Source organism: Pan troglodytes, chromosome 11, assembly GCF_028858775.2.
Source record: "Pan troglodytes isolate AG18354 chromosome 11, NHGRI_mPanTro3-v2.0_pri, whole genome shotgun sequence".
Lineage (NCBI taxonomy): Eukaryota > Metazoa > Chordata > Mammalia > Primates > Hominidae > Pan > Pan troglodytes.
This window is the reverse complement of record NC_072409.2, coordinates 10,164,219-10,191,821: the sequence shown is the minus strand read 5'-3', so window position 1 is coordinate 10,191,821 and position 27,603 is coordinate 10,164,219. Positions and strand designations below refer to the sequence as shown.

The window sequence follows — 27,603 nt, the reverse complement described above, 5'->3', positions numbered from 1 at the left end:
CATTTCACAGATGCCCAGAAAGATCAAGTGACCTATCTAAGGTTGAGGGGGAGCTGAAGGGTCAGGTCTCACCTGCTCTGACATCTGCTGCATCCTCTGCCGCCACATGGCGCTCTCTCCTTTGAGATTCTCCGCATATTTATCTCTCTCCATTTGTAGTTGTCTAACCGACTCCATTACCTGCAAGAATGGCCACAGAAATTAGGAAGGATTGTCACTGGTTGTCACCTACTCCTGGCCATCTGGTGTCATCTTCCTTCTACATCCCTCCCCTGCAAAGCCTCACCTGCCCCAGGTGTGCTTCCAGCTGTGCCCGCTCCTCCATGGCCTGCTGTAACTGCTGGTTAGCATCAGGGGCTTCACACCGGCTTGAAAACTGGATGGTGAAGAGCGAGAAGTTTAGATCTGGGGAGCCCAGGCCGTTCCAAATAGTGCCCCTTAAAAGGGCTAGGGCTAGGCTCAATGTGCAACTCAGTCAATACAACTCTGCTGTCAAGTTTCTTTGCTTTAGAAATAAAAAATAATTTTAAAAAGATCTCAGGCCAGGCATGGTGGTTGATGCCTGTAATCTCAACACTTTGGGAGGCTGAGGTGGGTGGATTGCTTGAGCTCAGGAGTTCAGGACCAACCTCGGCAACATGGCAAAGCCCCGTATCTACAAATACAAAAATTAGCCAGGCATGGTGGTGTGCGCCTGTAGTCCCAACTACTTGAGAAGCTGAGGCAGGAGGATGGCTTGAGCCTGGGAGGTAGAGGTTGCAGTAAGTATCACTCCAGCCTGGGTGATAGAGCGAGACCCCGTCTAAAAAAAAAAAAAAAAAAAAAAAGATCTCTACTCTCTATTATTAGTGAAAGTGTTGGCTTGAACCTCAGAAGGAAATAAACAGACTCATGAGCTAGCCATATAAATGTAATCTCTAAAATAATGGTTTTCACCCATGATGCTTTAAAACAAAACAAAACAAAACAAAAATTGTCTTAAGCCCTAACCCTAAGATTCTGATTCCCCAGGTCCCCAATTTGTAGATTTTTAGCACTCTCTAGAGGATTTTATGCCAGGACCGGAACAAGGACCCAAATTTTCCAGCTCTTGGCTGGAGTCTCCCCATGCCCTGCATGATCCCTAGACCATGGCCCCAGCTGGATGGCGCTCCCACCACCCATGGGGCTGCAGCCTCTTGCCTGTTGAAGCAGGAGTTCCGTCATCTCTAACTTCTTTTGCAATTCTTCCAAGTTAAGCTGCATGCCAGCCTTCTCAGTCACTAGGACCCGAAGCTTCTCTTCCAATTCTGATTTCTCTTGCTTCAGGTCCTCATTGCTTTGGCTATGGCCAGAGGCAGTAGAGAAAGGAATGAACGAAGAACAGAAAGGACTGCTTTGGTGATCCACCCTCTACCCTTGCCCCACAACCACAGAACTGTGGCACTGGAAGGAACCCCAGGAATCAAAAGTCACATGTACAGGCCAGAGAAAAGACACGAGTTACCCAAGGCTACACCATGAGTCAGTGGCACAGCTGGCACTAGAGCTTTGCTGGGCACACATGCACACCTCTATGACTACCTCATCATGCTTACCTGTACCCCCCACCTCCCAGCACACCACCCATGCTGAGGGCCCCCAGACCTCCCATCCCACCATCCCCCATCCTACGTGTTCTTGTATAACTCCAGCCTGAGGGCGTCTCTCTCTTTGGTTAACTCCTTGTTGTACTGTAAATACAGAAAGGTTAAGTCAGGATATAGCAGGCAGAGGAGCAGCTGGCCAACCAGTAACAACAGCTACAGTAAGTACTCCACAGTAACACTTCCTCACTCTCAATCACACTTGACATGTTTTCAAGGCATTTCCAAGCCCATGGTCTCATTTTGTTGTTGCTGTTGTTGTTGCTGTTGTTGTTTTCCCTGTGTCACCCAGGCTGAAGTGCAGTGGCACGATCTCAGCTCACAACCTCTGCCTCTGGTCCAAGTGACTCTCCTGCCTCAGCCTCCTGAGTAGCTGGGACTACAGGCGTGCACCACCACGTCCGGCTAATTTGTTTTGTTTTGTTTTTTCTGAGATGGAGTCTCTGTTGCCCAGGCTGGAGTGCAGTGGCGCAATCTCGGCTCACTGCAAGCTCCGCCTCCCGGGTTCATGCCATTCTCCTGCTTCAGCCTCCTAAGTAGCTGGGACTACAGGCGCCCGCCACCACACCCGGCTAATTTTTCTGTATTTTTAGTAGAGACGAGGTTTCACTGTGTTAGCAAGGATGGTCTCGATCTCCTGACCTTGTGATCCGCCCGTCTCAGCCTCCCAAAGTGCTGGGATTACAGGCGTGAGCCACCATGCCTGGCCTAATTTTTTTATTTTTAATAGAGAGGGGATTTCACCATGTTGGCCAGGCTGGTCTTGACTCCTGACCTCAAGTGATCCGCCCGCCTCAACCTCCCAAAGTGTTGGGATTACGGCGCCCGGCTGGTCTCATTTGTTTTTAAAAAAACTTGGTAAGGGTGGCCGGGAGCGGTGGCTCACGCCTGTAATCCTGGCACTTTGGGAGGCCGAGGGGGACGGATTACGAGATCAGGGGATCGAGACCATCCTGGCTAACACAGTGAAACCCCGTCTCTACTAAAAAAAAAAAAAAAAAATACAAAAAATTAGCCAGGCGTGGTGGCAGGTGCCTGTAGTCCCAGCTACTCGGGAGGCTGAGGCAGGAGAATGGCATGAACCCGGGAGACAGAGCTTGCAGTGAGCCGAGATGGTGCCACTGCACTCCAGCCTGGGTGACAGAGTGAGACTCCGTCTCAAAAAAAAAAAAGGACTTGGTAAGGGTGGAAGGAACAAGGAGAGAGAGCGAATTTATGTATGTATGTATGTATGTATATATGTATTTATTTGAGATGGAGTCTCCCTCTGTCACCCAGGCTGGAGTGCAGTGGCGCCATCTTGGCTCACTGCAACCTCTGCCTCCCGGGTTCATGTGATTCTCCTGCCTCAGGCTCCTGAGTACCTAGGATTACAGGCATGCGCCATCATGCCTGGCGAATTTTTGTTATTATTTATTTATTTATTTATTTATTTTCAGACAGAGTCTCCCTCTGTCACCCAGGCTGGAGGGCAGTGGCACGATCTCAGCTCACCGCAACTTCCGCCCCCAGGTTCAACCAATTCTCCTGCCTCAGCCTCCCAAGTAGCTGCAATTACAGGGGCACGCCACCACACCTGGCTAATTTTTTGCATTTTTAGTAGACACAGGGTTTTGCTATGTTGGTCAGGCTGGTCTCGAACTCCTGACCTCAGTTGACCCACCTGCCTCGGCCTCCCAAAGTGCTGGGATTACAGGTGTAAGCCACCACACCTGGCCAAGATCGAATTTACGGCTGGCTAACAGAGGCCCAGAGAGATCAGATAATATTGCTATTGTTATTATCATTATTACTACCACTGTTTGAACCTTTATTGAATGCTTCACCAGGTACCATGCTAACAATCCCATTTAATCCTCATAACCACCACATGAGACAGTTACTATTATTACCTCTATTTTGTAGATGGACAACACAGAATATTAGAGGTTAAGTGCTTGCCTAAGATCACTTAGACAGAGCTCGGATTTGAACACCCAGGTATATCTGACTCTCTAAGCTCATTTGTTCCCCGAGGGTGGGGGCACAAATAGGAAGGGGGAAATTATCTTTTGTTCAATTTTTGAAAGGATGATATATTCAGATAGTCTAAAACTCCGAAAGTGCAGAAGGGAAATATCTTCCAGCCGTGCTGTTCCTCTCTCCTGAGTTTTTTATGAATCCATGCAGACACGTTTTATGTATATTGTCATAGTACATAGGTACACACACACACACACGTTCCCTCTCTCTACACAAATGGTAACATACTAAAGATACTCTTCTGTACCTTCACAGTACAAGTACCATATTCCCCCACCTAGGACTTGACCAAGGCCACAGCCAGGTAACGGCACAGCGGGCACTTGGCCTCCGAGCTCTGCGTCCAGTGTTCACTCCCCACAGTGCCCCCAAACTCACCCACAGCAGCTGACTCAGCCCCAGGATGCCTCTAGCAACCACACACAAAAGCAGTGACAAATGGCCCATGCTGCCTTCTAGGCAGGACAGTCAACCCTGCAGAAGGGACCTTTAGGCTAACTCCTCCATCTGGGAAGCCAGTATGCCAGGGGACGGGGCAGGCAGTTGGACTCACCCTGTCTGCCTTCTTCTGCTGCGTGGAGACAGCAGAGAGAGCCCGCTCCAACTCTCCCACACGCCGCCGGGAATACTGCAGGCGGCTGGCCAGATCTTCGGACTCTCCTGGAATGAGAGAGGTTGAGATGGGGCCCAAAGGACTCCCCCTAAAGGCCTGTCAAAGTGCCAGGTTGAAGGATGATGGGGTGCCCAGATTCCCACCTTCTTTCTGCCTGGCAGCATGCTGAGTGTGAGCCAGGGCTGTCTGTAACTCAGCTTTCTCTGATACGAGGATCCCTATGGTCTGAATGTGAACCTTTGGGAGGAAACCCAAGCAAGTGCTGAAAAAGAAGGAAAGAAACATTCTCCAGAGGACAGGACGGAACTTCACACCCTCCACTCACCTGTAACTGCTCCCTTAGGGCTCCCTGCTTTTGGTGGCATTCTTTCTTTTCCTATAGGAAGAGGAAGACAGAGCTCTTACGAGGGGGAGGCAGAGACGGCACAGCAAGGGACATGCCCCCAGAATGCCACCAATGTCCCAGGACAGGCCCACCCATGGGACCAGGTTATCAGGGACCCTGTGGGGATGGGGTGGAATCTGGGGGGGTGAGCCTTCTTCCCCAGGCTGGGAGTGGGTGAGACGAGACTGAGGCCTCTACATTTGAGTGCCCCCCAAACCCAGCAGTCATGTTGTGAGCAAACAAAGAAATCACGTTACTTCTTCCAACTGATCCGTAATTTCTTGGTTCTGTTGTTTCTGTGGGGAAGAGTCAAAGGAAGGTGACTGAGGGTGGCCCCCTCAACTCTATTCCCCAGACCAGGAACGGGTAGGCAGGGGCCAGGAATGGATTTTAAAGGCAAAGTTCTCAGACCCAACGGGAACACGAACTGGTAAACTCTCCTCAGGCTCTCAAGGAAAGGGGATTTGTGTCTTTGTTGGTTTTTGCCCACAGCCACAGAACTGAAAGCCTGAATCTCGATTCTCTTGAAAGGACAGTAACATAAACCTCTAGAGATGGAGTGTGAGAAAAGCCCACCCTCTGCCAGTTTGTGATTTAGAAAGGTGTAATCATTCAACAAACATTTGCTGAGCACACACAGGCCAGGTACGGTTCTTAATAGCAGGGATACCAGACAGAAAAAGACAGACAGGAGCCCTTGGCCCTGAGGTTTACGTTCTAATGGGCCTTTAAATCTTGGACTCTCAGAGCTAAGAGACCTTTGATACTCTCTAACTCTACCTCCTCAGGAAATGCAAGCCCAAGGAGGAGAGGTGGCTTGTCCCAAATCAAAGAGCAAATTAAGGACTGAGTCAGGGCAGAAATACAGGGCTCCTGACAACCAGTCAGGCTAGCGCTTCCCCAAGAGGCAACAACCCCAGGGCGTGTGTGGCAAGGACTCGAGCAGGGGTGTCTAGAGAAGAGAGAGTAGGCAAAGAGGGCAGCAACAGAAGAGCCATGCTGCATGCTCCGTGCTCTGGGGTCCCTCCAGCTGAGGCCTGGGCCCCCCAGCTCCCCATTCGCCCTTGGCACCAGGGGCCCCCTGCCCCTTTCTTCAGGGTCCCAAGGGGAAACTGGAGCCCAGGATTAGCAGCATGGAATCAGGGGACCCCACTGGACTCTTACCAATTTCTCTATCGTGATATTGAGTTGTTTGTTTGTTACATAGCTGGAGTCCAGGGCTACCGCTAGCTGTTGGTACCGGCTCTGAGGCGCATGCAGAGAGGAGGAGTTGGAGGAGGATTGGGGGGAGAGGTAGAGAGAGCAATCATTAGGGTTGGGGGGTGTGTGGGCTGTCTCAGCTGGCAGAGGGGCACCCAGCCCCCGCTGTGGGAGGAGGTTGGAGGGCTGGCCTGCAGGGTCACTGGGCCACGGCCCAGGGCCTCTTACCTCCAGATCCTTCAGGTTAGCAGACGATGCAGGGCCCTCCCCATTGACACATGTTGCAGACTATAAGAGACGAGAGTGCACATGGAGATGTTCTGTCCCCTCAGTGTCTAAGCCCTCTGACTTCGTTTCTTCCCCAGCAATTGGCAACATTTTCTTTTCTAACTTGGACCCTCTGTCCCATAACCCCTTTGTGCCAACTTCTCTCATGGTTCTTATTTCCCCACCGTCCTTCCCTCCCGAGCAGCTCTCATCCAGTGCTTCTGCAGCAGGATACAATGATGCAACCAGTCATGGGGTCCAACTCCTTCACGTGCACAACTTCAAGGGAGAAGGCTCAGGGAAAAGGCGACTTCCTTAACACTGCCCAGCATATTGGCTGGTCCCAGGATCTTCCCTCTCTCTTGTGAATCCCTGCCTCAGTTTCTTTCTATCATAGTTCCCTTCCCCCCACCCCGCTCTCGGCCTCAGTTCCTGAGGTACCTCACAAACAAGACCATTGAGCTGTTGGGAGAGTTGTCGCAGGCTCTCGGTTGATGAGAAAGTCCTAGGGATGGAGACACAGGGGTCAGGGGTGCAGGTGGCTCAATGGGAAAGAAGGTCATGGGCAGTGGCCTCCCTGACTCTCTCAGCCTAGAGACTGCTGCCCCAACAGGAGACACTCACTTGGTTTCATCCATGAGATTAGGGACATTGTCAGCATCATGATTCTGTTTGGGAAGAAACGTGTGAGATGGTCATTCAATTTCTGGTAAGCATCACCCAGGATGGGGTGAGTCAAGCTCCCAAACTCATTCCAACAATCTTCCATCTCCCCAGGCCTCAAGGAAAAGCCCAGTCTGAGCCTTCCCCCAGCCCGGTCCCCAGGAAGGGCCCTTGACCCTAGGGAACAAGCTGCCTGTGAAAGGAGAAGATAATGCATAATAGGTACAGGAGGGCAGTGGGCAGAGGGGGAGGAGGCACAAACCTGAGATGCCGCCATGCTAGTGAGACTGGCACCAGGGGAAGGGACACCGCCAGGTAACACGGTGTCATCAGATGGTTGTAGAGTAGCAGCATTGTCCTTGGGTGTCTGTCACAGAACAGAGCAGGGGGTTAGGGGGCCATGCGGGAGAGAAGGTGCCTCAGTGCTATGAACACAAGGGTGTGGAACAGGTAGGACAGGTGTTGCTGCAGTCAGAGTGACAGTCACACATGCTAGGAGCCACTCAGGGGTGTGGATTGGTTGCCCAGGCCTTGGGCTGCTAGGCAGCATTTCAGATGGCCAAAGCTCAAAGCAGGGGCTGCATGGCTCCTTCATGAACACGAGGACCTCGCTCTCCCTGGAGCTCAGCAAAAGACAGCAGCAGGCTCTGACCTGTGGCAGCCACAGCAGGCAGGAGGAAGGTGTGCCAAAGTCAGGGAGGAGAAAGGCACTGTTCTTCCAGAAGGCCAGTCTGTGCTGCAGAGTGACCCTCACTGGGCCCCTACTGGGCAGAGGATGGTGATGAGGAAGTAGTTGTCTGGGCAATGCACAATGTAGCTATCTGCCTGTCTCCTCCTTTCCTCCCTTCCCTTCTCCCCTGCAGTGGCACAATCATAGTTCACTGCAGCTTCCACCTCCTGGGCTCAAGCAATGCTCCCACCTCAGCCTCCCTAGTAGCTGAGATTATAGGTGCACACTACCATGCTCAGCTAATTTCTATAGAGACGTGGTCTCGCCATCTTGCCCAGGCTGGTCTCAAAGTCCTGGGCTCAAGTGATCCTCCCACCTTGGTCTCCCAAAATGTTGAGATTACAGGTGTGAGCCATTGCACTTGGCCTACTGGCCATGTTTCTGATTCAGGCCTTTTCAGGGGAAAAAAAAAAAAAGCTGCCCAACTAGAAGCCTCTCCCCAACTCTCTGGAGGTAAAAAGAGGATAAACCATGGCCAACACCCCCACCCCGACCTCTTACCTCCAAAAACATCTACCCAGCCAAGAAACTACCCAAGAAAACAAAGGTAAGACATCTTCCCTGTGGCTCTTGGCAACTTGGAAGTTGTAGGGCCTCTTTCCTGGGAATAGTACCTGAGGACAATCCTGGGATTCAGAACTTGGGGTCATGTGGAGCCTCTCCCTTGCCCCCAACTGGACCTCCCTGCTTGATCAGAGCCCCACCCAGCCTCTCTCCAGGCTCTGACCTTACTCTTGGCCCAAGCCTCTGGTTCTAGAGATCTTCTAATATCTGACAAGCCAGATGGGCAGACAATGGAAAAAGCTGGCTGACCAGCTAAGCTGGACAAGAGAAAAACACCAGGGAGCCAGGGCCTGGCCACGGAAGCTGGGTCTGGGAGAAGTGGCTACACCTCTCTCCAGGGAAAGGACTGCGCGCTCACTGGACCCTTCAGCCCTGGCTTCTGAAAACCCAAATCTGCTTCCCTCCTTAGAGCAAGTGCTGCAGAGGCTGGTGGAACTGAAGATGAGCCAAGCTGCCTTTGCATCTTTGCAACTTTACTGTGACCATGGAACCTGGTGTTGCCTTGACAATGCCTACAACTGAATCTAATAGGTCAGAGCAAGGGTTCAGTTGCTGGCCAGGCATTAGCCTTGAGGGAAGGCTGGCACTCCTAGCAATGGACCCTGCTAGGCTTTAGGGCCCTCCTGGCATCTTCGGTTCCCACTGATCTCTAGGATTAGACACAAGAATGCTCAGAGGAAGGGAATTTTTTTTTCTTTTTTTTTTTTTTTGTTTGAGATGGAGTCTCACTCTGTCGCCCAGGCTGGAGTGTAGTGGCGAGATCTCCACTCACTGCAACCTCCGCCTCCTGAGTTCGAGATTCTCCTGCTTCAGCCTCCCAAGCAGCTGGGATTATAGGTGCACGCTACCACGCCCAGCTAATTTTTGTATTTTTAGTAGAGATGGGGTTTCACCATGTTGGCCAGGCTGCTCTTGAACTCCTGACCTCAGGTGATCCACCCTCCTCAGTCTCCCAAAGTGCTGGGATTACAGGCATGAGCTACTGCACTTGGCTGAAAAAGCATTTTTCTGAGGACTTTCTGACACACATAGCATGATTATTTTGTGAGCAACCAAGTTATTTCATAATTTTAAGTCTTGTAGCCAAGATGGAGTTTTTTAAAAAGCCTACTCTCCTCAAAATGTCCCATCCCATTAAGATATTTTTTCTCTCTCCATTATTCCCTACTTCTGGAAATGTTATCAGCTCCGCTCAGGATACTACGATCACAGGCCTGCATTCCTGGAGTAGAAAACTTACATGGTAATAAAAATGAGAAATTAAAAAAAAACAAAACCTACATTGGAAACAGTTACGGATATAGAGAAGGTATAAAAACAGCAAGGGGCTGGGCATGGTGGCTCACACATGTAATCTCAGCACTTTGGGAGGCCAAGGCAGGTGAATCACTTGAGGCCAGGAGTTCGAAACCAGCCTGAGCAACATGGCAAGACCCCAACTCTATTAAAAATACAAAAAAAATGGCCGGGCGTGATGGTGCAACATCTGTAATCCCAGCTACTTGGGAGGCTGAGGCATGAAAATCACTTGAACCCGGAAGGGGGAGGTTGCAGTGAGCCAAGATCACACCACTGCACTCCAGGAGAAAGAGCAAGACTCTTTCTCAAAAACAAAAACAAAACAGCAAGAAGGAAATACGGGGATCTAGGCCTTTGTTTCCAGAATAGAGGGACCTGGGCTGGCACAGAATCTCAGAGCATTAGGAAACAGGCTGAAGACCCCCTAATCCACTGGACCATTGGCAGAGCAAAAGCCAAATGCTTTTGGCTGCAGGTCACCTCTAAGCCTGTGCTCCCCAGCCGTACCACTCAGCGTCTCCTCTGAGCTGGCAAGGTGAGTCACAGCACCTGGACAGACCTGATCAACTGGAGGGTAACAGGTATGAGACTGGACAACTCTCTAACAGCAGCCAAGGCTGCTCTGTCTCAGTCCCTCTCCCCATACCCATCTCCAACAGGATCAGGCTCTATTCGTGCCCTGCTCCTCTGGCTTGGCAGGAAGGAGTCCCCCAGGTGAGTTAGAGATGGAAGAAATGCCAAATCACAGCCAGAGGAGGTTGTCTCCCAGCCCTGTGTACCTCCATGCCCTGCCCCCCACCAGGCTCCCTGTGTTCCTGAAAGGTGCTCTGTGAGTTCACACTCTGGCCACGGCCTCACCGCTCCCCCTGCCTCCCCCACTCCCCATATGGATTAATGTTACCCACCTTTAATCTTCAAGCCAGCTTCAAATGCCACCTTCTCCAGCCTGGAGTCCATTTGGAACCAACCTCCCCCCGAGCTGAGCATTTGGAATGTTCCAAAATTCTCTCTTGCCTCCTTCAGAGGAGTCTGCCTCCCTCGGTGTGCAGCCTACCTTGTTCATCTATTTTCTCCACTGTTTATTTATCAAAGTGCCTTTGTTGTCAAGAGCCCAATGAATATGGCTAAATGTCCATTTGGAGAGATTAGGGGCAGAACGTCTTGGTCACTCATCTGTTTGGTTAACCTCACAACTTTTACAGTTAGTTCCTCTGAAAAAATAGCTTCAATCTTTCCAACTATAATGTGAACTCATTTTCTTTTAACCCTTTGTTCCCTACTCTTAAACCAAAGTGAATTAATTTAAAAAAAAAAAACAACACTAACTTCTAGGTGGTTTACTGATCTTTGCCTTTAGGGCAAAACCTAAAGGTCTGTTGGTTTTTTTGTGTTTTTTTTTTTTTTTTCATCTCTCCTAGTCTGAGAGTACCCACACTGGGCATTCAAAAGCCCAAATCCCAGAATCCCAGGCTGGGAGCAGTGGCTCACGCCTGTAATCCCAGCACTTTGGGAGGCCAAGGTGGGTGGACCACTTGAGGTCAGGAGTTCAAGACCAGCCTGGTCAACATGGTGAAACCCCATCTCTACTAAAAATACAAAAATGAGCCAGACATGGTGGCAGGCACCTGAAATCCCAGCTACTCAGGAGGCTGAGGCAGGAGAATCACTTGAACCCAGGAGGCAGAGGTTGCAGTGAGCCAAGATTGTGCCACTGCACTCCAGCCTGGGCAGTGAGACTCCGTCTCTGAAAAAAAAAAGAAGAAAAAAAAGCCCCAAATCCCACACACCTGCTCTGAAAGTTATTCCCAAATTACCTTTAAACTTTTAAACTTTAAGATATGTCTCACCTTCTCCAAGATGATAAAAGATTTGGGGGAAGAATAAAAACCCAATCAATCAAGCAGGTGAAGAAGCGGACATAAACAGGCGGAAGGTTAATGGCAGCAACATAAAATAAGCCAGAGGCAAAGTATCCCCCAAACCAGAGAAGCCTCAGGGGCATGCACAGCTGGAGAGAGCAAGCCAGAGAGGGGTCTCGGCACTGCCTCACCTTCCACTTGTCCAATGGGGGGAGCGCTACCCCATTGGAACGGTTAAGGTCGGACACCAGCACCTTCAGAATGTCCTGAATCTACAGGAGGCGAAAAGGGAAAAACAAGGGCAGGGGGAGAAAGGTAGAAGTGGCTTAGAGAGAGGCAAGAAAGTCAGGGAAGGAGGAAGATGTGGGTTCAGGGAAATGAAATAAGAAGAGTGGAGGAGATCAATACCATGGCCTGTGCCATCCTTCCAAATGGCCACCTGCTGCCTTGCCAGGGGCAGAAACAAATAGATGGAAAAGTCCCCTGAACGATGCAGTCACATAGAGTAGAGTCACCTGACCAATGCAGCTCTTAATATCCTGTTTGGACCCTTCTCCTTAGGCCCAGGATGTGGGCAATGAATCTAGTAGAACTACAAACCTCCACCTCCATTTTAAAAACCAGACTTCTGAGTAAGGGTTCACTTGAACAAAGGGGGCTCCAGCTAAAAAACAAGTTTGAAAGACACTGATCTTATCCAATGTCACCTCACAGAGGAGGAAACTGAGGCCCAGGGGAAGAAGTGGTTTTTCTGTGGTCACGCAGCAAGCTGGTGGCAAAGATGAACTCAAAAGTTAGATCTTCCCCTAATCCTAGCACCTGGGACTCTCCTCACCACACCCTGGGGCCCTTTCAGTGACTCCTAAAGGGATAGCCTGATGGCAAGTAGCTGTTCTCATTGGCCTGGCTTCCCTTTGAGACTGGAGATGAGGAAAATGAAGCAGCAACTACCATTTCCTGGGTGTCCTGGGTGTTTAGGACAGCAGGCCCTGTACTAGGGATTAACATAAAAACAACAATAACAAATCTCATTTAAACTTCACAAGTAAAACAATACTTTATAGTTGTGAAAAGAGAGGCCCAAAAAGCTCAAGCAATTTGCCCTAAATCACATCCCTAGCAGATGGACAGGTAGGATACAAACCCAGAACTCTTCATCAGTACCCGACAGTTCTTCCACAATCATAACAATTACCCTCTACTGCCCCTTGGGCCCCCTGTCCCCAGGAGCCTGGCCATCCAAGACTCACATCCTCAGGTGAGTGGCAACCACCAGAAGTGGCTGTCTCAGGGTTACTGCCATTTTTTATTTTCTTCTTCTTTTTCGCTCCTGTAGGAACACCAGGGCTATTCCTCTGCTGATATTCTCTCAACTGTGGAAAAGAAGAGCAATAATACTCATGAGATCTACAAGCCCCCACAGTTACATCCTACTTTACAATTTTTCCAAAATACTCTTATATACCATCTGATTTAATGCCACTAACAACTCCACAAGTTCTTGTCACAATCACTTAGTGACTGAGAGGGATTGATACCATGGCTTAAAAAAGGCAAGAATTGAACTTAAACTCAGTCTTCTGACTCCAAGCTCTGGGGTTTTGCCACAAATCAGCAGCTGCCAGGGGCCAAAACCAGAGGCAGAGGTACTTTTCTACCTCTCATCCCAGAAACGGGATGAGAACACTTAGGGGATTGGGTCCTAAGATCAAAAGCTGGTTTCACGCACTAATTACGGTTCCGAGGGGGACTGCGACATCACTACATTCCACTCCACCAAGGAGAATTCAAATATGAGGTGGAGAAGTCAAGCCTGGAGTCCCAGCTACCTGGGAGGCTAAGGCAGGAGGATTACTTAAGGCCAGGAGTTCAAGGTCAGCCTGGGCAACACAGTGACACCCCCTCTCTAAAAATAAATATGTATCTTAAAATGTGGGCCGGAACATTAAGTCGGCAGGAACTGTACACCGTGTGGTTTAGAGTCATACATCCTCACACGTTAATGTTAAGAAATGCACCAATGCCTCTCAAACTTTTACATCAATGTATCCTCATGGCAGAAGGCAGCCTTTCTGTTGAACCTGGGAATTTAACAGAAAGAGGACAACCCAAGCCTCATTTCAGAGAAAAGTCTGGTATATTCTTAGAAATTTATGTGACTGTCATCCCTAAGTACATTAATGTTTTTTCTCTCTCAAGAGAATAAAGGGAAACTGATGCTTCAGAAAGATGCCCCGTATTTATCCTGTGGCACTCCAAGTACCCCAGGTTGAGATGATATGAGGAAGATTCAAGCTGTCAAGTTCAGTTTCCCAAGACCTGTTCCACAGAAGATAAGCAGATCTCATTCCAGAGACCACTGAAGGGCACTCTGGTCCCAGAACCATGGAGAATTCGAATATGAGGTGGAGAAGTCAGAAAAAAATGTTAAAGTCTCTCTGGAGAGTAGAAGCCTGGGGGAAAACCAAACCAATCCCATTCTCACATTGCCACCCAGAGATACTGCCAATGTTTTGAGTTCACGGGTGAAGTGTAGGCTTTTCACACTGTCAATGTCTATGTTAAGGGTGTAAGGCAGCCTGAAACCTCTCCCTCCTAGGTCCCATAGTCCCCAATCCCCTTCCAGCTGGAAATTTATGCTGTGACCAGAGGAACCAGAAGCGGGATGAGAACACTTAGGGGACTGGGTCCTAAGATCAAAGACTGGTCTCGCGCAACTAATTACGGTTCCGAGGGGGATTGTGACGTCACTACATTCCACTCCTAGGGGGAACATCAGCGCGACGTCCAAGTCGCCGCTCCGCGATGGGGGAGGGGACCGCAGGGCCAGGACCCAGGTCCTTGGAGACGCGAGACCAAAGAACCCCGGGAGGTCCGGTTTGGGGCGGTAGGAGGTGAGGGTCGAGTCTAGAGCGGGGGGGCCCCGGGAATCACGGGCCCAAAGTCACTGGCGAGGGCAGGGGCTGAATTGCTGGGATCCTAGGTCCTTGGAGACGCCAGCCCAAAGAGCCCAGGGAGGTCGGACTTCGGGGGGCAGGAGGTGAGGGCCGAGTCTGGAGCGGGGAGCCCCGGGAGCACCAGCCCAAAGTCACCCGGGGGCGACTGGCGAGGGCGGGGGCTGGGCGGCTGAGGGGGCGGGGCTGACTGACAAGACTTTGGTGGGGGAGCCCGGACGCGCCGTGGGGAGCCCAGCCCGGTGTGCCTCAGGAGTGGCAGGGACTCTGGCCATGGTCCTGCCATCGGAGTGGGGCTGGGGCTGGGTCGGGGGGCCGCGACCCGGTGCACTTTACCTTTTTCTTCGCTGCGGCCAATTTGCTCTGTCGGGTTTCTTCCGACATCGCGGGGCGGGGAGGGAGGCGGGGTTGGGGCCACATCAGCGCGATCCCGGCAACCACTGCGGAAGTCAGTCAGCCACCGCGCAGCTGTGCTACGGAGCCAGAGGAGGCGTAACCAGGGCGATACTAGAGCGCAGAATGGGGGCGTGGCCTCAAAGATCAAAGCCCATTGGTCAATGAGAAATATGAAGCGGAAGGGGGCGTGGCTAGGCAGCGGCGTGGCCAGAGGGACCTGTGGCGTCACAACAAAAGCTGCGCACGCAACCGCTGTCCCCGCCCACCTCGGGAGAGGGGCGGGGCCGGCTTTCCTTGGGTGCGCGCGCAGCTTTCTGTGCGCCAGTTCACGCTCCGGGTCAGAGTTCCTTGCCCGGTGCACCTGAGAGGTCGCTCTCCGACTCCCGCGCTGGACCCTCTTGCGCCATTGAACCCCCTGATCCGGGGGCCTCGGACCCCAGGGCTCAGGAGGTGGGCGAGGAAGGGACTCCACAGTTTCTTTCCTGACTCCTCACAGCCCTGCCCCAGACTCTCCCTTCCCAGAAATCACCTCCAAAGACTCCCATCCAGTGCTCCAGACAACCCCCGTCTCAGAACGCCCCCTTCCTAGAGGGTCTCTACCCTGATCCTGAGAGCGTGTCTGCCCCCTTTCCAGATGGATCCAGTCCCTGGCGCTCCTACTTCCCAACTGCTCCTCCTCCCGCATCCCCACAGTACCCCGTCCTCACAGCGGGCTGTGGGTCCAATCAGACTTTCCCCTCGGATTCCTCTCTAGGACTGAACCAAGACTTACCCGAAGTTGCCGCGGGGCCTTCCGATCCCCTGTGAGTATTTCTTCCCCCACACCCCCTTTCCCATCCTCGACCTTCCCTCGTGCGCTCCCGGCCCCCCTCCCCATCCCAACAGCAGCCAATCCCCGCTTGGCCCTCTTCCATATCTTCTCCCAGTCGACTGAGAACCTCCAGGTCATTCCCGAATCCCTCCCCTTCCTTTCCTCATGCCCGCCAGTCTTCAAAGAAGTGTTATCCTGTCCTGTCCTAGGCTAACTCCTCTCCCTCCCCATCCTGTCTCCTGGCTCCTCAGATGCCTTTCACTCCAGTCCAGCACCAGCCATCTCTCCTCCTCGCTCTTTTCACCCCTCACCCAGCCCTGCCTTTAAACAAACCCATAGCTCCCCAGTCAGGAAAATGCTTGGCGTTCACCCTGGCCACTCCTTTCGTTGCTAATAGTCTCTCCTCTTCGCTGGCAAGCCACCCCCAAAACGCAGCCTCCTCCTCCTCTCATCCCCCAGATGGAGTTGCCACTACAACTACCACCACTCTTAAGGTAGATCGTGAGGGCCGGGTGCAGTGGCTCACACCTGTAATCCCAGCACTTTGGGAGGCCGAGGCGGGCAGATCAGTTGAGGTCAGGAGTTCAAGACCAGCCTGCCCAACATGGTGAAACCCTGTCTCTACTAAAAATACAAAAAAAATCAGCCGAGCGTGGTGGTGCAGGCCTGTAATCCCAACTACTCAGGAGGCTGAGGCAGGAGAATTGCTTGAACCCGGAAGGTGGAGGTTGCAGTAAGCCGAGATTGCACCACTGCACTCCAGCCTGGACAACAGAGCTAGACAAGTCTCAAAAACAAAAAAGAAGTTAGATCGAGAAAGACTTGGTATTTGTTCATTGATTTAGCAACTGCTGCAATGCAGGTGTATGCCAGATAGCCCCCTGCCCTCCAGGAGCCACAGGCAAAAAAATAATTCCAGGACAAGTATGCACATGGTTCTGAGATGGGGAGCCCAGGCTTGGGCTTGCAAAGAGGGCTCTCCAGAGATGGCAGGGTCAGAGGCAAGGCCTGAAGGGCAACTCACAGTGAGCTCAGATGACGATGACGGGGTGGCAGCCATAGTTTGCCAAAAGCACTGGGCTGATTGAGCTTCTCTCTGCAAGTGGGTTGGTATCCACTGTCTTTGACCATGCGGTAACTCACTACAGATCATGCCTTTCTCATTCATGCTAATTCATTCCTTCTTTTTTTTTTTTTTTTTTTTTTTTTTGAGACACAGTCTCACTCTGTCGCCTGGGCTGGAGTGCAATGGCGTGATCTGGGCTCACTGTAACCTCTGCCTCCCGGGCCCAACCCATCCTCTTGCCTCAGCGTCCCAAATAGCTGGAACCACAGTTGTGTGCCATGACGCCTGGCTAATTTTTTTGTATTTTCAGTAGAGACAAATTTTCGCCATGTTGCCCAGGCTGGTCTCAAACTCGTGAGCTCAAAGCAACCTGCCCGCCTCGGCCTCCCGAAGTGCTGGGATTACAGGCATGAGCCACCATGCCCAGCTTCCATTCCTTCCATTTTTAAAAACAACGCTCGACCAGGCACAGTGACTCACGCCTATAATCCCAGCACTTTGGGAGGCTAAGGTGAGTGGATCACCTGAGGTCAGGAGTTTGACCAGTCTGCCCAACATGGTGAAGCCCCGTCTCTACTAAAAATACAAAAATTAGCCGAGCATAGTGGTACATGCCTGTAATCCCAGCTACTTGGGAGACTGAGGCAGGAGAATCGCTTGAACCCAGGGGGTGGAGGTTGCAGTGAGCCGAGATCACCCTGCACTCCAGCCTGGGCAACAGAGCGAAACTCCATCTCAAAAAAAAAAAAAGGAGGCTCTATTGAGCACTGTCCCATCAGCTTACTTTACATGCATCATCTTTCCAGTTCCTTCCAGCAACCTTTGAGAAGACGCTTTACTGTCCCCATGTTGAGGTGAGGCCTGTGAGTTCCAGAGAGATGAATATAGCCAGGACGTGGCAGAGCTGGGGGCTTTAAACTGAGAAACTGAGTTGTTTTTTTGTTTTTTGTTTTTATTTTTATTTGAGACGGAATCTTGCTCTGTCGCCCAGGCTGGAATGCAATGACACGATCTTGGCTCACTGCAACCTCTGCCTCCCAGGTTCAAGTGATTCTCCTGCCTCAGCCTCCCTAGTAGCTGGGATTACAGGTGCCCGCCACCATGCCCGGCTAATTTTTATATTTTTAGTAGAGACAGGGTTTTGCCATGTTGGCCAGGCTGGTCTCAAACTCCTGACCTCAGTGATCCACCCGCCTCAGCCTCCCAAAGTGCTGGGATTACAGGCATGAGCCACCGCGCCTGGGCTTGAACTGAACTCTTAAGCGGTACCTTGGGCTTGCTCCTCTCTGGGCCTATTTGCAGGAGCACCCTCCTGACCTCTCCTGCCTCTTTTTCTGTGCCCGCTCGGCTGGCTCCTTTGCTTCCTGCCACTCCTGAGGTAAATGTGGGCATTTCTGTAGGATCCAGCCCTACGGGGCTTGGTGGGTGTTCTCCCCGTGTGCGGAGACGAGAGATTGTAAGAAATAAAGACACAAGACAAAGAGATAAAGAGAAAACCTCTGGGCCCAGGGGACCACTACCACCAAGACGTGGAGACCGGTAGTGGCCCAGAATGGCTGGGCGCGCTGATATTTACTGCATACAAAACAAGGGGGGCAGGGTAAGGAAGGTGAGTCGTCCAAGTGATTGATAAGATCAAGCAAGTCACGTGATCATGGGCCAGTGGGCCCTTCCCTTCTAGGTAGCCAAAGAAGAGAGGGAAGGCAGCATACGTCAGCATTTTCTTCTATGCACTTATCAGAAAGATCAAAGACTTTAAGACTTTCACTATTTCTTCTACCACTATCTACTATGAACTTCAAAGAGAAACCAGGAGTATGGGAGGAACATGAAAGTGGACAAGGAGTGTGACCATTGAAGCACAGCCCCACAGGGAGAGGTTTAGGCCTCCGGATGACTGCGGGCCGGCCTGGATAATATCCAGCCTCCCACAAGAAGCTGGTGGAGCAGAGTGTTTCCTGACTCCTCCAAGGAAAGGAGACTCCCTTTCACGGTCTGCTAAGTAACGGGTGCCTTCCCAGACACTGGCATTACCGCTTGACCAAGGAGCCCTCAAGCGGCCCTTATGCAGGTGTGACAGAGGGCTCACCTCTTGCCTTCTAGGTCACTTCTCACAATGTTCCTTCAGCACCTGACCCTATACTTGCCGGTTATTCTTAGGTTATATTAGTAGTGCAACAAGGAGTAATATTAAAAGCTAATGATTAATAGTGTTTATACTAATGATTGATAATTGTCCATGATCATCTCTATATCTAATTTGTGTTGTGACTATTCTTATTCTAACTATTTTCTTTATTATACTGAAACAGTTTGTGCCTTCAGTCTCTTGCCTCAGCACCTGGGTAATCCTTCGCCCACACATTTCCGGGTGGCTCTGCTCTTCCTCTTGCCATTCTCTTTCTACACACCTGCTCCAAGGTCTGACTCCCACTCCCTCAGCCCACCCCAGTGCCCACAACCCTCCTATCTCTCTCCAGCCCTGACCTTTCTTGGGACACCCAGAGCTGCCTGCAGAATCTTTGCCTTCCCACTTGCCAAGTCTGAAATCACACTCAGCCTCCTAACCAGGACCACAAACCAACTCCTCCAACTGCCCTTGCATCATCAAAGGAACCCCAAGCTCTTGAAGTGGGCTCTGCCTCTTCTCCTTTCTAATAGCACTACTCATGGTTGCATCTGTTCTTTTTTTAAAAAAAAAAAAACAAAACAAAACAGAGTCTCGCTCTGCCACCCAGGCTGGAGTGCTGGAGTGCAGTGGTGCGATCTCGGCTCACTGCAACCGCTGCCTCCAGGGTTCAAGCGATTCGCCTACCTCAGCCTCCCGACTAGCTGGGACTACAGGCGCCCGCCACCACGCGCCCAGCTAATTTTTTGTATTTTTAGTAGAGACGGGGTTTCACCATGTTACCCAGGATGGTCTTGATCTCCTGACCTCGTGATCCTCTCGCCTCCGCCTCCCAAAGTGCTGGGATTACAGGCGTGAGCCACCGTGCCCGGTCGCATTTGTTCTTTTTCACACCACTATCCCCTCACTCACCCATTCACACACGTGGAAACCACTTTCATTCCCCCGAACACATGTGCTGTCTCCTGCCTTAAGGCATTCAGATACACATTCACCCCTGGGTATCCATGGAGATTGCTGCCAGGATCCCCATGGAGTAATGACCAGAAAAAAAAAAGGCTACATGTTCAATACAGATTCAACCATGCTTTTTTTTTTTTTTTTTGAGACAGAGTCTCGCTCTGTCACCCAGGCTGGCGTGCAATGGTGTGATGTTGGCTCACCACAACCTCCACCTCCCAGGTTCAAGGGATTCTCCTGCCTCAGCCCCCCAAGTAGCTGGGACTATAGGTGCGCACCACCATGCCTGGCTAATTTTTGTATTTTCAGTAGAGACAGGGTTTCACTATGTTGGCCAGGCTGGTCTCGAACTACTGACCTCGTTATCTGCCTGCCTTGGCCTCCCAAAGTGCTGGGATTACAGGTGTGAGTCACTGCACCTGGCCAACCATGCTTTTTTTCATCAGATATTTTCATTGTGAAACCCACTGATACAGAGGGCCAACTCTTTTGTCCCCTCTGTCTGCAATACTTTCTTCCACCTTTCTGCCAAGCTAAAGCCTGCTCATCCTTTAAAATTTAGCTTCCTCAGAGAAGCCTTATCCCCACTTCTGGGTCAGTCCAGTTGCCCTGTTAGACTCTCCCATAGCACACTGTACTTCAACTTCAAAGCATTTTTCAGACTTATAATTCGTTTATTGGTTACTTCATTCATTGATAAATATTAATATTGAGTGTCTACTATGTGCCATGTACTGTTGTAGACACTACGCAATCAGCAGTAAACAAAAGTCCCTTCCCTCATGGAGCTTACACTTCAGTGATGTAAAGCAATGTAAGGCAATGAAAATAATGAAATGCATAACTTGTCGGGTGACGAAAAATGCTATAAAACATCAGGAGGCCAGGTGCAGTGGCTCATGTTTGCAATCCTAACACTGGGAGGCCAAGGTGTGAGGATTGCTCCAGCCCAGGGTTTGAGAACAAACTGGGTGACATAGCAAGACCCCATCTCTACAAAAAAATAAAATTTTTCAAAAAAATTCGCTGAGTGTGATGGCACATGCCTGTTGTGCTACTCAGGAGGCTAGAGTGGGAGGATTGCTTAAGCCCAGAAAGTTGAGGCTACAGTGAGGTGTGATTGTGCTACCGCACTCCAGCATGGATGACAGAGCGAGACAGACCCCATCTTAAAAGAAAAATTAAATTTAAAAAAGGCCGGGCGCGGTGGCTCACGCCTGTAATCCCAGCACTTTGGGAGGCTGAGGTGGGCGGATCACGATGTCAGGAGCTTGAGACCAGCCTGACCAACATGGTGAAACCTTGTCTCTACTAAAAATGGAAAAATTAGCCGAGTGTGGTGACATGCGCCTGTAATCCCAGCTACTCAGGAGGCTGAGGCAGGAAAATCGCTTGAATCCGGGAGGCGGAGGTTGCAGTGAGCTGAGATTGTGCCACAGCACTCCAGCCTGGGCGACAACACGAGAACTGTCTCAAAAAAAGAAAGAAAAATTAAATTTCAAAAAATATTAAAAATCAGGAAAAAGGGATAGTAAGTGATTGAGATGTTACTGTTGTAGACAGGGCTGTCAAAGAGGGCCTTTCTGATGGGGCGATATGTAAGTAGAGCTTTAACTGGAAGCATCTGGAGGAAGAACTTCATCGTTGGGCGCTTTCTCTTTGGGGCTAGGCTATGCCTTCTATGAGAGCAGTGGGCTGGGCTTGATGTCTCATTCATTGCTGCGCTCCCTGGACCCTTTGTCAGTTCCTGGCAGAGAGTGCTCACTCATTCCTCTGAGTGACTGGTTACAAGCCACTAACCTAAAACCAGGAAGACCGTCTTCCTCGGTCTCTTCTTGTATCATGTGTAGACAGCTCATCCAACATACATTTCCTGAAGATTGGCTGTGTACTAGGCACTGGCCTTCACAGCTTCTACAGGCAGAAAGGGCAAAGATGAAAGCCCCAAGGAAGGGTTTTATCCAATGAGATTATAAACCCAGTGACAGATGGGCACGGTGGCTCACGCCTGTAATCCCAGCACCTGGGGAGGCCGAGGCGGGCAGATCACTTGAGGTCAGGAGTTTGAGACCAGCCTGGTCAACATGGCAAAAACCCTGTCTCTACTAAAAATACAAAAATTAGGCCGGGAGCAGTGGCTCACGCCTGTAATCCCAGCACTTTGGGAGGCCGAGGTGGGTGGATCACCTGAGGTCAGGAGTTCGAGACCAGCCTGGCCAACATGGTGAAACCCTGTCTCTACTAAAAATACAAAAAAAAAAAAAAAAAAAAATTAGCCAGGCGTGGTGGTGGGCGCCTGTAATCCCAGCTACTCAGGAGGCTGAGGCAGGAGAATTGCTTGAACCTGGGAGGCAGAGGTTGCAGTGAGCCGAGATTGCGCCATTGCACTCCAGCCTGGACAACAAGAGTGAAACTCTGTTTTAAAAAAAAAATACAAAAATTAGCTGGGCATGGTGGTGTGCACCTGTAATCCCAGCTATTCAGGAAGCTGAGGCAGGAGAATTACTTGAACCCGGGAGGCGGAGGTTGCAGTGAGCCAGAATCATGCCACTGCGCTCCAGCCTGGGCGACAGAGTGAGACTCCGTCTCAAAAAACAACAACAACAACAACAACCAGTGACATTGTAAATGAGAAGAGAGCCCAAGACAGACCTGGAGCAGATTCTCTGGGGTCAGACTGGGGACAAGGGCAGGCCCATTAGTTAGGATTGGGTTTGACTAGGAGTGAAAGAAAACCCCAAATAACAGTGGTTTAAACAGTTCATTGGCACCCAGGCCTCCATCTGGTTCCACCACATCTTCAGTGTATGACTTGTACCTTATCATCCAAGATAGCTGCTCAGCTCCAGCACTGCATCCACATTCCAGCCAGCGGGAAGGGAGACGGCCAGAGAAAGGCATGCCCTCTTCCTGGGAGGACAATTCCCAGTCATTGGCTGGGAACAGTGGCTCATGCCTGTAATCCAAACATTGTTGGAGACTGAGGCTAGAGGATGGATCACCTAAGCCCAGGAGTTCGAGGTTGCAGTGACCTATAATCACGCCACTGCAATCCAGCCTGGGTGACAGAACAAGACCCTATTTAAAAAAAAAAAAATGTTGTGGGGTGGGGCTAGGCACAGTGGCTCACACCTGTAATCCCAGCACTTTGGGAGACCGTGGTGGACAGATCACGAGGTCAGGACTTCGAGACCAGCCTGGCCAATATGGTGAAACCCCATCTCTACTAAAAAATTAGCCGGGCATGGTGGCGCATGCCTGTAGTCCCAGCTACTCGGGAGGCTGAGACAGGAGAATCACTTGAACCTGGGAGGCGGAGGTTGCAGTGAGCCAAGATCAGGTTACTGCACTCCAGTCTGGGCAACAGAGCGAGACTCCGTCTCAAAAAAAAAAAAAAAAAAAATCCCAGATGATTAAGTTCTACTTGCTGGAACTTAGTCATAGGGCCACATCTAATTCCAAGGAAGGCTTGGAAATGCAGTCTTATTGAGGGGGTTAGGGTGCCTATTAGCAAGCAGAAGCAGGGAGTGACTACTGGGGGACATGTAGGCTGTGAATTGTGGATAACTGGTCAGTCTGGCTGATGACTTTTTCTGCCTCTCAGAGGCCATTGCCCAAGTCTGGCCAGGCTGATGGGACAAGCGAGGAGTCTCTGCACCTTGACATTCAGAAACTGAAGGAGAAGAGGGACATGCTGGACAAAGAGATCTCCCAGTTCGTATCTGAGTAAGTTTCATTGGGTTCCCCATCATGGTTAAGATAACTTTGGGCTAGGCATAGTGGTTCACGCCTGTAATCCCAGCACTTTGGGAGGCTGAGGTGGGTGGATCACTTGAGGTCAGGAGTTTGAGACCAGCCTGGCCAACATGGCAAAAACCTGTCTCTACTAAAAATACAAAAAATAGCTGGGCACAGTGGTACGCGCATGTAGTCCCAGCTACTTGGGAGGCTGAGGCAGAAGAATCGCTTAAACCTGGGAGATGGAGGTTGCAGTCAGCTGAGATCACGCCACTGCACTCCAGCCTGGGCGATGGAGTGAGAATCTGTCTTTAAAAAAAAAAAAAGATTTAACTCTCTAACTGCCCAGTAACTGAAAAACCCAGTCGCACTGGCCTAGCATAGAAATACGACTGTGCGCTACTCAGGAGGCTGAGGCAGGAGAATCGCTTGAACCTGGCAGGCAGAGGTTGCAGTGAGGCGAGATCGCGCCACTGCACTCCAGCCTGGCTACAGAGCGAGACTTGGTAAAGAAAGAGAAAGAGGGCGAGAGGGAGAGGGAGAGGGAGAGGAGAGGAAAGAAGAAGGAAGGAAAGAAAGGAAGGGAAAGAAGGAAAGGAGGGAAGGAAAGGGAAGGAAGGAAGGAAAGGAAGGAAGGAAGAAAGAAAGGAAGGACTATGCTTCTGGATTCAGGACATAGCAGCAGCCTCTCAGGTAGGGAGATGCTCAGGCTGTGGGAGGGCCTGAACTAGGACTGGAAAGCTATCTGGGATGGAAGCTGTTGCTCTCCCAGTCTCCGGAGCCATGTTCTCCACCTCTGCTTCCCTCTGCACAGACTCCATTCTCTCTCTGCAGGTGGAGTTTTCAGTGTGTAGGGAAAGCTGGCTCTTGAACGCCTCCTGGAGTTCCCCACACCTCTTGTTCCAGCCACATGGCAGAGACTGAGCTGCCTTTGAATGTGCATTTCACACTTGAGGGAATCCACCTGGCTGTTTGGATCATGCGCCCATCTGCGAGTCCCTCAGCTGTGGCCAGGGTCACATGGTACCACTGTGGCTGGCGACCCCACCCTAAGGAGACAGGGCACATTTGCCAGGAGTGAGGACCTGGGAAGATCCCTGCCCTGCTGTAAGCTTCATGAGGGCAGGGCCTATCTTGCTGTCACCATATCCCTAGTACCTATCACCGAGTAGGCCATTACAGATGCCTTATTACTGTCTGAGCCTGGGGCCATCATCTGCTTTCTTAACTGGGCTGTCTTTCCCCCTCTCTCCATCGCTCATCCCAGAGGCTACAGTGTGGATGAACTGGAGGACCACATTACCCAGCTTCACGAGTATAATGACATCAAGGATGTGGGGCAGATGCTGATGGGCAAACTAGGTGAGTAGTTGGGACTCCAGAGCCACAAGCAGGCATCATAAGGTGTCGTCTCGCCTAGGGGTGTTGGGTTTTGCTCCTGGGCCTCCTAACTTGCCAACTGTCACACCTTCAGCAGTTGGCCTGCTCCTAGGCTGCCCCAGCCCCTCTCCTGACCAGCCTCTGGTCTCCCTGGCCACCTAGGTTTGTTCCTCAAGTACAGAACCTGCTTTGGAGCTACAGCCAGGTTTGAGTGGGGCTTGCCCATCTGCCAGACTGAGAACTCAGGGTCTCCCCAGTCTTCTGGGACCTACTCAGAGTGATCAAGATACCGTCCATGCCTCAAGTGGCTAGCTTGCTAAAGAGGCTGCAAGTGCAAGGGTGACCCTTTGTGTCTTAAGGAAGTATTTTGTTTCCTCCCTGAACAAAATCTTGCTATCTAGAGGGCTTTAGCCGAGGCACCAACACCTGCGTGTCATGCTGGCTAGGACAGCCTACCTTGGAGGTGAGGAAATGTGCAGGCGGCCCCTACAAACCCTTCAGTTCCATCCCCTGGCTTGGAGTGCTGGGCACTCTGATGTTCAGCAGCCAGTGACTGCTGGGGTAGTGTTCAGAGCTGGGCTGTCTGCCCAGTTGCTGCGTGAGTTTTGGCACTTGTTGCAGAAATGCCTTCAGCATCCAGGATTCCACGGCAGGGAGGGCTTCTCTGTGTTTCATTGGACAATGGGCCCCAGAGGAGGAGAGGAAAAAACTGGAGGTGGGAACTATAGATGGATGAAAAGAGCGGGGTGATCAGGGCCCAAGAAGATGGGGGTGTGAGGGGAGTGTAGCCTAGTGGTTAAGAACACAAGCTCAGCCGGGCGCAGTGGCTCACACCTGTAATCCCAGCACCGTGGGAGGCCGAGGTAAGTGGATCACCTGAGGTTGGGATTTCGAGACCAGCCTGACCAACATGGAGAAACTGTCTCTACTAAAAATATAAAATTAGCCAGGCATGGTGGCACATGTGTAATCCCAGCTATTTGGGTGGCTGAGGCAGGAGACTCGCTTGAACCCGGGAGGCAGAGGTTGTGGTGAGCTGGGATCATGCCATTGCACTCCAGCCTGGGCAACAGGAGCGAAACTCCATCTCAAAAAAAAAAAAAAAAAGGCCGGGCTCGCTGGCTCGCACTTGTATCCCAGCAGAACTTTGGGAGGCCGAGGCGGGTGAATGACAAGGTCAGGAGTTCAAGACCAGCCTGGCCAACACAGTGAAACCCTGTCTCTACTGAAAATACAAAAATTAGCTAGGTGTGGTGGCACATGCCTGTAATCCCAGCTACTCAGGAGGCTGAGGCAGGAGAATCGCTTGAACCCAGGAAACCAGGAAGCGGAGGTTACGGTGAGCCGAGATCACACCACTATACTCCAGCCTGGGCGACAGAGCCAGACTCCATCTCAAAAAACAAAAAAAAGAAAGAAAAAGAACACAAGCTCTTAGTAGCGAGAATCAGCATGAGGCCTGTCACTTCCAGGTCATATGACCTGGAGCCAGTGGCCTATCCCTTTTTTTTTTTTTTTTTTTTTCGTTAGACTGGGTCTCACTGTGTCACCCAGGTTGGAGTGCAGTGGCGTGATCTCGGCTCCCTGCAACCTCCGCCTCCCAGGTTCAAGTGATTCTATTCAAGTGATTCTAGTGCCTCAGCCTCCTGAGTAGCTGGGACTGCAGGCATCCGCCACCACGCCCGGCTAATTTTTGTATTTTTAGTAAAGACAGGGTTTCACCATGTTGGCCAGGCTGGTCTTGAACTCCTGACCCCAAGTGATCCACCCACCTTGGCCTCCCAAAGTGCTGAGATTATAGGCTGAGCCACCGCACCTGGCATCCTTTTTGTTTATTCAGTGAACATTTACTGAGCAGCTGCTCTATGCCCAGCACTCTACAGAGTGCTGAGGACACTTGGGTGAACCAGACAATTTAAAGTCTCTTGCTCTCATGTGGTTTGTTTTCCTGTTAGGGGTGGAGGAATGCCCAGGAAGTCAGTGGACTCAGCAGTTAATTACAAAATGTGTTAGGTGCTATGAAGGTGACAAAGGGCAGAGATGGGGAGAATATTGAGGTATGAACAGGGGGGCGGTGGGGGTAAGATAGGTGTTCAGGGGAGGCCTCTGAGGAGAACCCTTCCTCAGGAGAAAGGACCAGTCTTTGTGGAGAACAGAGGAGGAATAGCATCATGGAGGCTGCAGAGGGGCAAACTCGAGCAGTGGGCCATACTGAGGAGTCTGGAATGTTCAGCAGGCACAGCATCCAATCAGCTTACATTTGAAGCAGATGAATCCAGCAGCTCTGTGTGGAGAATGGAATCGAGGAAGCTCTGTTTCATTCCTCTGCAAAATGGGGTGAGGGTCCAAGGAGTCCTTGTAGGTCCATTGTTGAATACAGTGGCTGGCACATGGCAGAGCTCCAGCGTGGCCAGGCGGGGCCCGTGGGGGACAGCCTGGAAGGAGTAGCAGGGAGCTTACCTCGGCCAGTTAGGCAAGGCACAAGTGTGGGGACTGGCTTGAAGCCAGAGGTGGTCCTGGGTGGGTCAGGGCAGTGACACTGGCTCGGGGCATTGGCTGTACTCCCTCCCACCTCTCCCCACTGCACATTCAGCCTGCCTTCCTTCCTTTCAGCTGTGATCCGAGGTGTCACCACTAAAGAGTTGTATCCAGAGTTTGGGCTGGACATGAATGACTGAGCAGGCTCATCGCCCCTTGTCCACAGCTCCCAGGGACAGAAGGGTGTGGACATGATAAAACTGAGAGCCCAACCAGCACACCTACAGAGTTTCCAACGAGAAAATGCCAGAAGCACTTTTCTAGAGAGCCCAAGCCCAATCAGGAGGAGGCTAGAGAAGAGGCGGGCAGGGAGGAAGGGGCGTTCCCAGGTTCCTGAAATGTCGCAGTGATACTTGTGTAGGGGTACATGTACTTTATTTGTCAATAAACGTAACTGTACACTGA

General features: G+C 51.1%; 2 protein-coding genes across 9 annotated transcripts in view; one reads left to right on the top strand and one right to left on the bottom strand.

Annotated features, from left to right (window-relative positions):
• Positions 1-14,735, bottom strand: part of GOLGA2 (golgin A2) — a 20,320-nt gene extending 5,585 nt beyond the window's left edge. Inside the window, exons 1-16 of one of the 6 annotated variants that reach the window (XM_009457376.2) lie at positions 14,518-14,735; positions 12,478-12,600; positions 11,419-11,499; positions 7,038-7,142; positions 6,737-6,780; positions 6,554-6,617; positions 6,074-6,133; positions 5,810-5,890; positions 4,903-4,941; positions 4,586-4,636; positions 4,404-4,497; positions 4,201-4,307; positions 1,654-1,712; positions 1,183-1,324; positions 287-376; positions 73-180 (exon numbers count right to left, since the gene is read on the bottom strand). In XM_009457376.2, the coding sequence (XP_009455651.1) occupies positions 73-180; positions 287-376; positions 1,183-1,324; positions 1,654-1,712; positions 4,201-4,307; positions 4,404-4,497; positions 4,586-4,636; positions 4,903-4,941; positions 5,810-5,890; positions 6,074-6,133; positions 6,554-6,617; positions 6,737-6,780; positions 7,038-7,142; positions 11,419-11,499; positions 12,478-12,600; positions 14,518-14,601 (1,332 nt within the window). In that variant the 5' untranslated portion in view covers positions 14,602-14,735. The remainder of the gene's footprint in view (positions 1-72; positions 181-286; positions 377-1,182; positions 1,325-1,653; positions 1,713-4,200; positions 4,308-4,403; positions 4,498-4,585; positions 4,637-4,902; positions 4,942-5,809; positions 5,891-6,073; positions 6,134-6,553; positions 6,618-6,736; positions 6,781-7,037; positions 7,143-11,418; positions 11,500-12,477; positions 12,601-14,517) is intronic. The other 5 variants (XM_009457377.2, XM_001156160.6, XM_009457379.2 and 2 more) reach the window with 5 other exon arrangements.
• On the top strand, positions 13,981-27,603 carry SWI5 (SWI5 homologous recombination repair protein). Of its 3 annotated transcripts, none has more exons than XM_016946368.3 (5): positions 13,981-14,121; positions 15,332-15,380; positions 23,147-23,268; positions 24,548-24,642; positions 27,274-27,603. In XM_016946368.3, exons 1-5 carry the CDS (start codon positions 14,033-14,035, stop codon positions 27,336-27,338), a joined length of 420 nt encoding a protein of 139 aa, XP_016801857.1. In that variant the 5' UTR covers positions 13,981-14,032; the 3' UTR covers positions 27,339-27,603. The 3 variants fall into 3 exon arrangements, with proteins under 3 accessions (XP_016801857.1, XP_016801856.1, XP_054515139.1); XM_016946367.3 differs by having other exon boundaries at positions 15,212-15,380; XM_054659164.2 differs by lacking the exon at positions 27,274-27,603 and adding an exon at positions 26,788-27,259 and having other exon boundaries at positions 13,996-14,121.

Excerpts from the sequence above, each read along its gene's own strand:
- SWI5 (XM_016946367.3), top strand. The coding sequence starts at position 14,033 with ATGGGGGAGGGGACCGCAGGGCCAGGACCCAGGTCCTTGGAGACGCGA. Across the intron at positions 14,122-15,211 it reads CCGGTTTGGGGCGGTAGGAG|ATGGATCCAGTCCCTGGCGC; the intron begins GTGAGGGTCGAG and ends CCCCCTTTCCAG. Across the intron at positions 24,643-27,273 it reads GATGCTGATGGGCAAACTAG|CTGTGATCCGAGGTGTCACC; the intron begins GTGAGTAGTTGG and ends CCTTCCTTTCAG.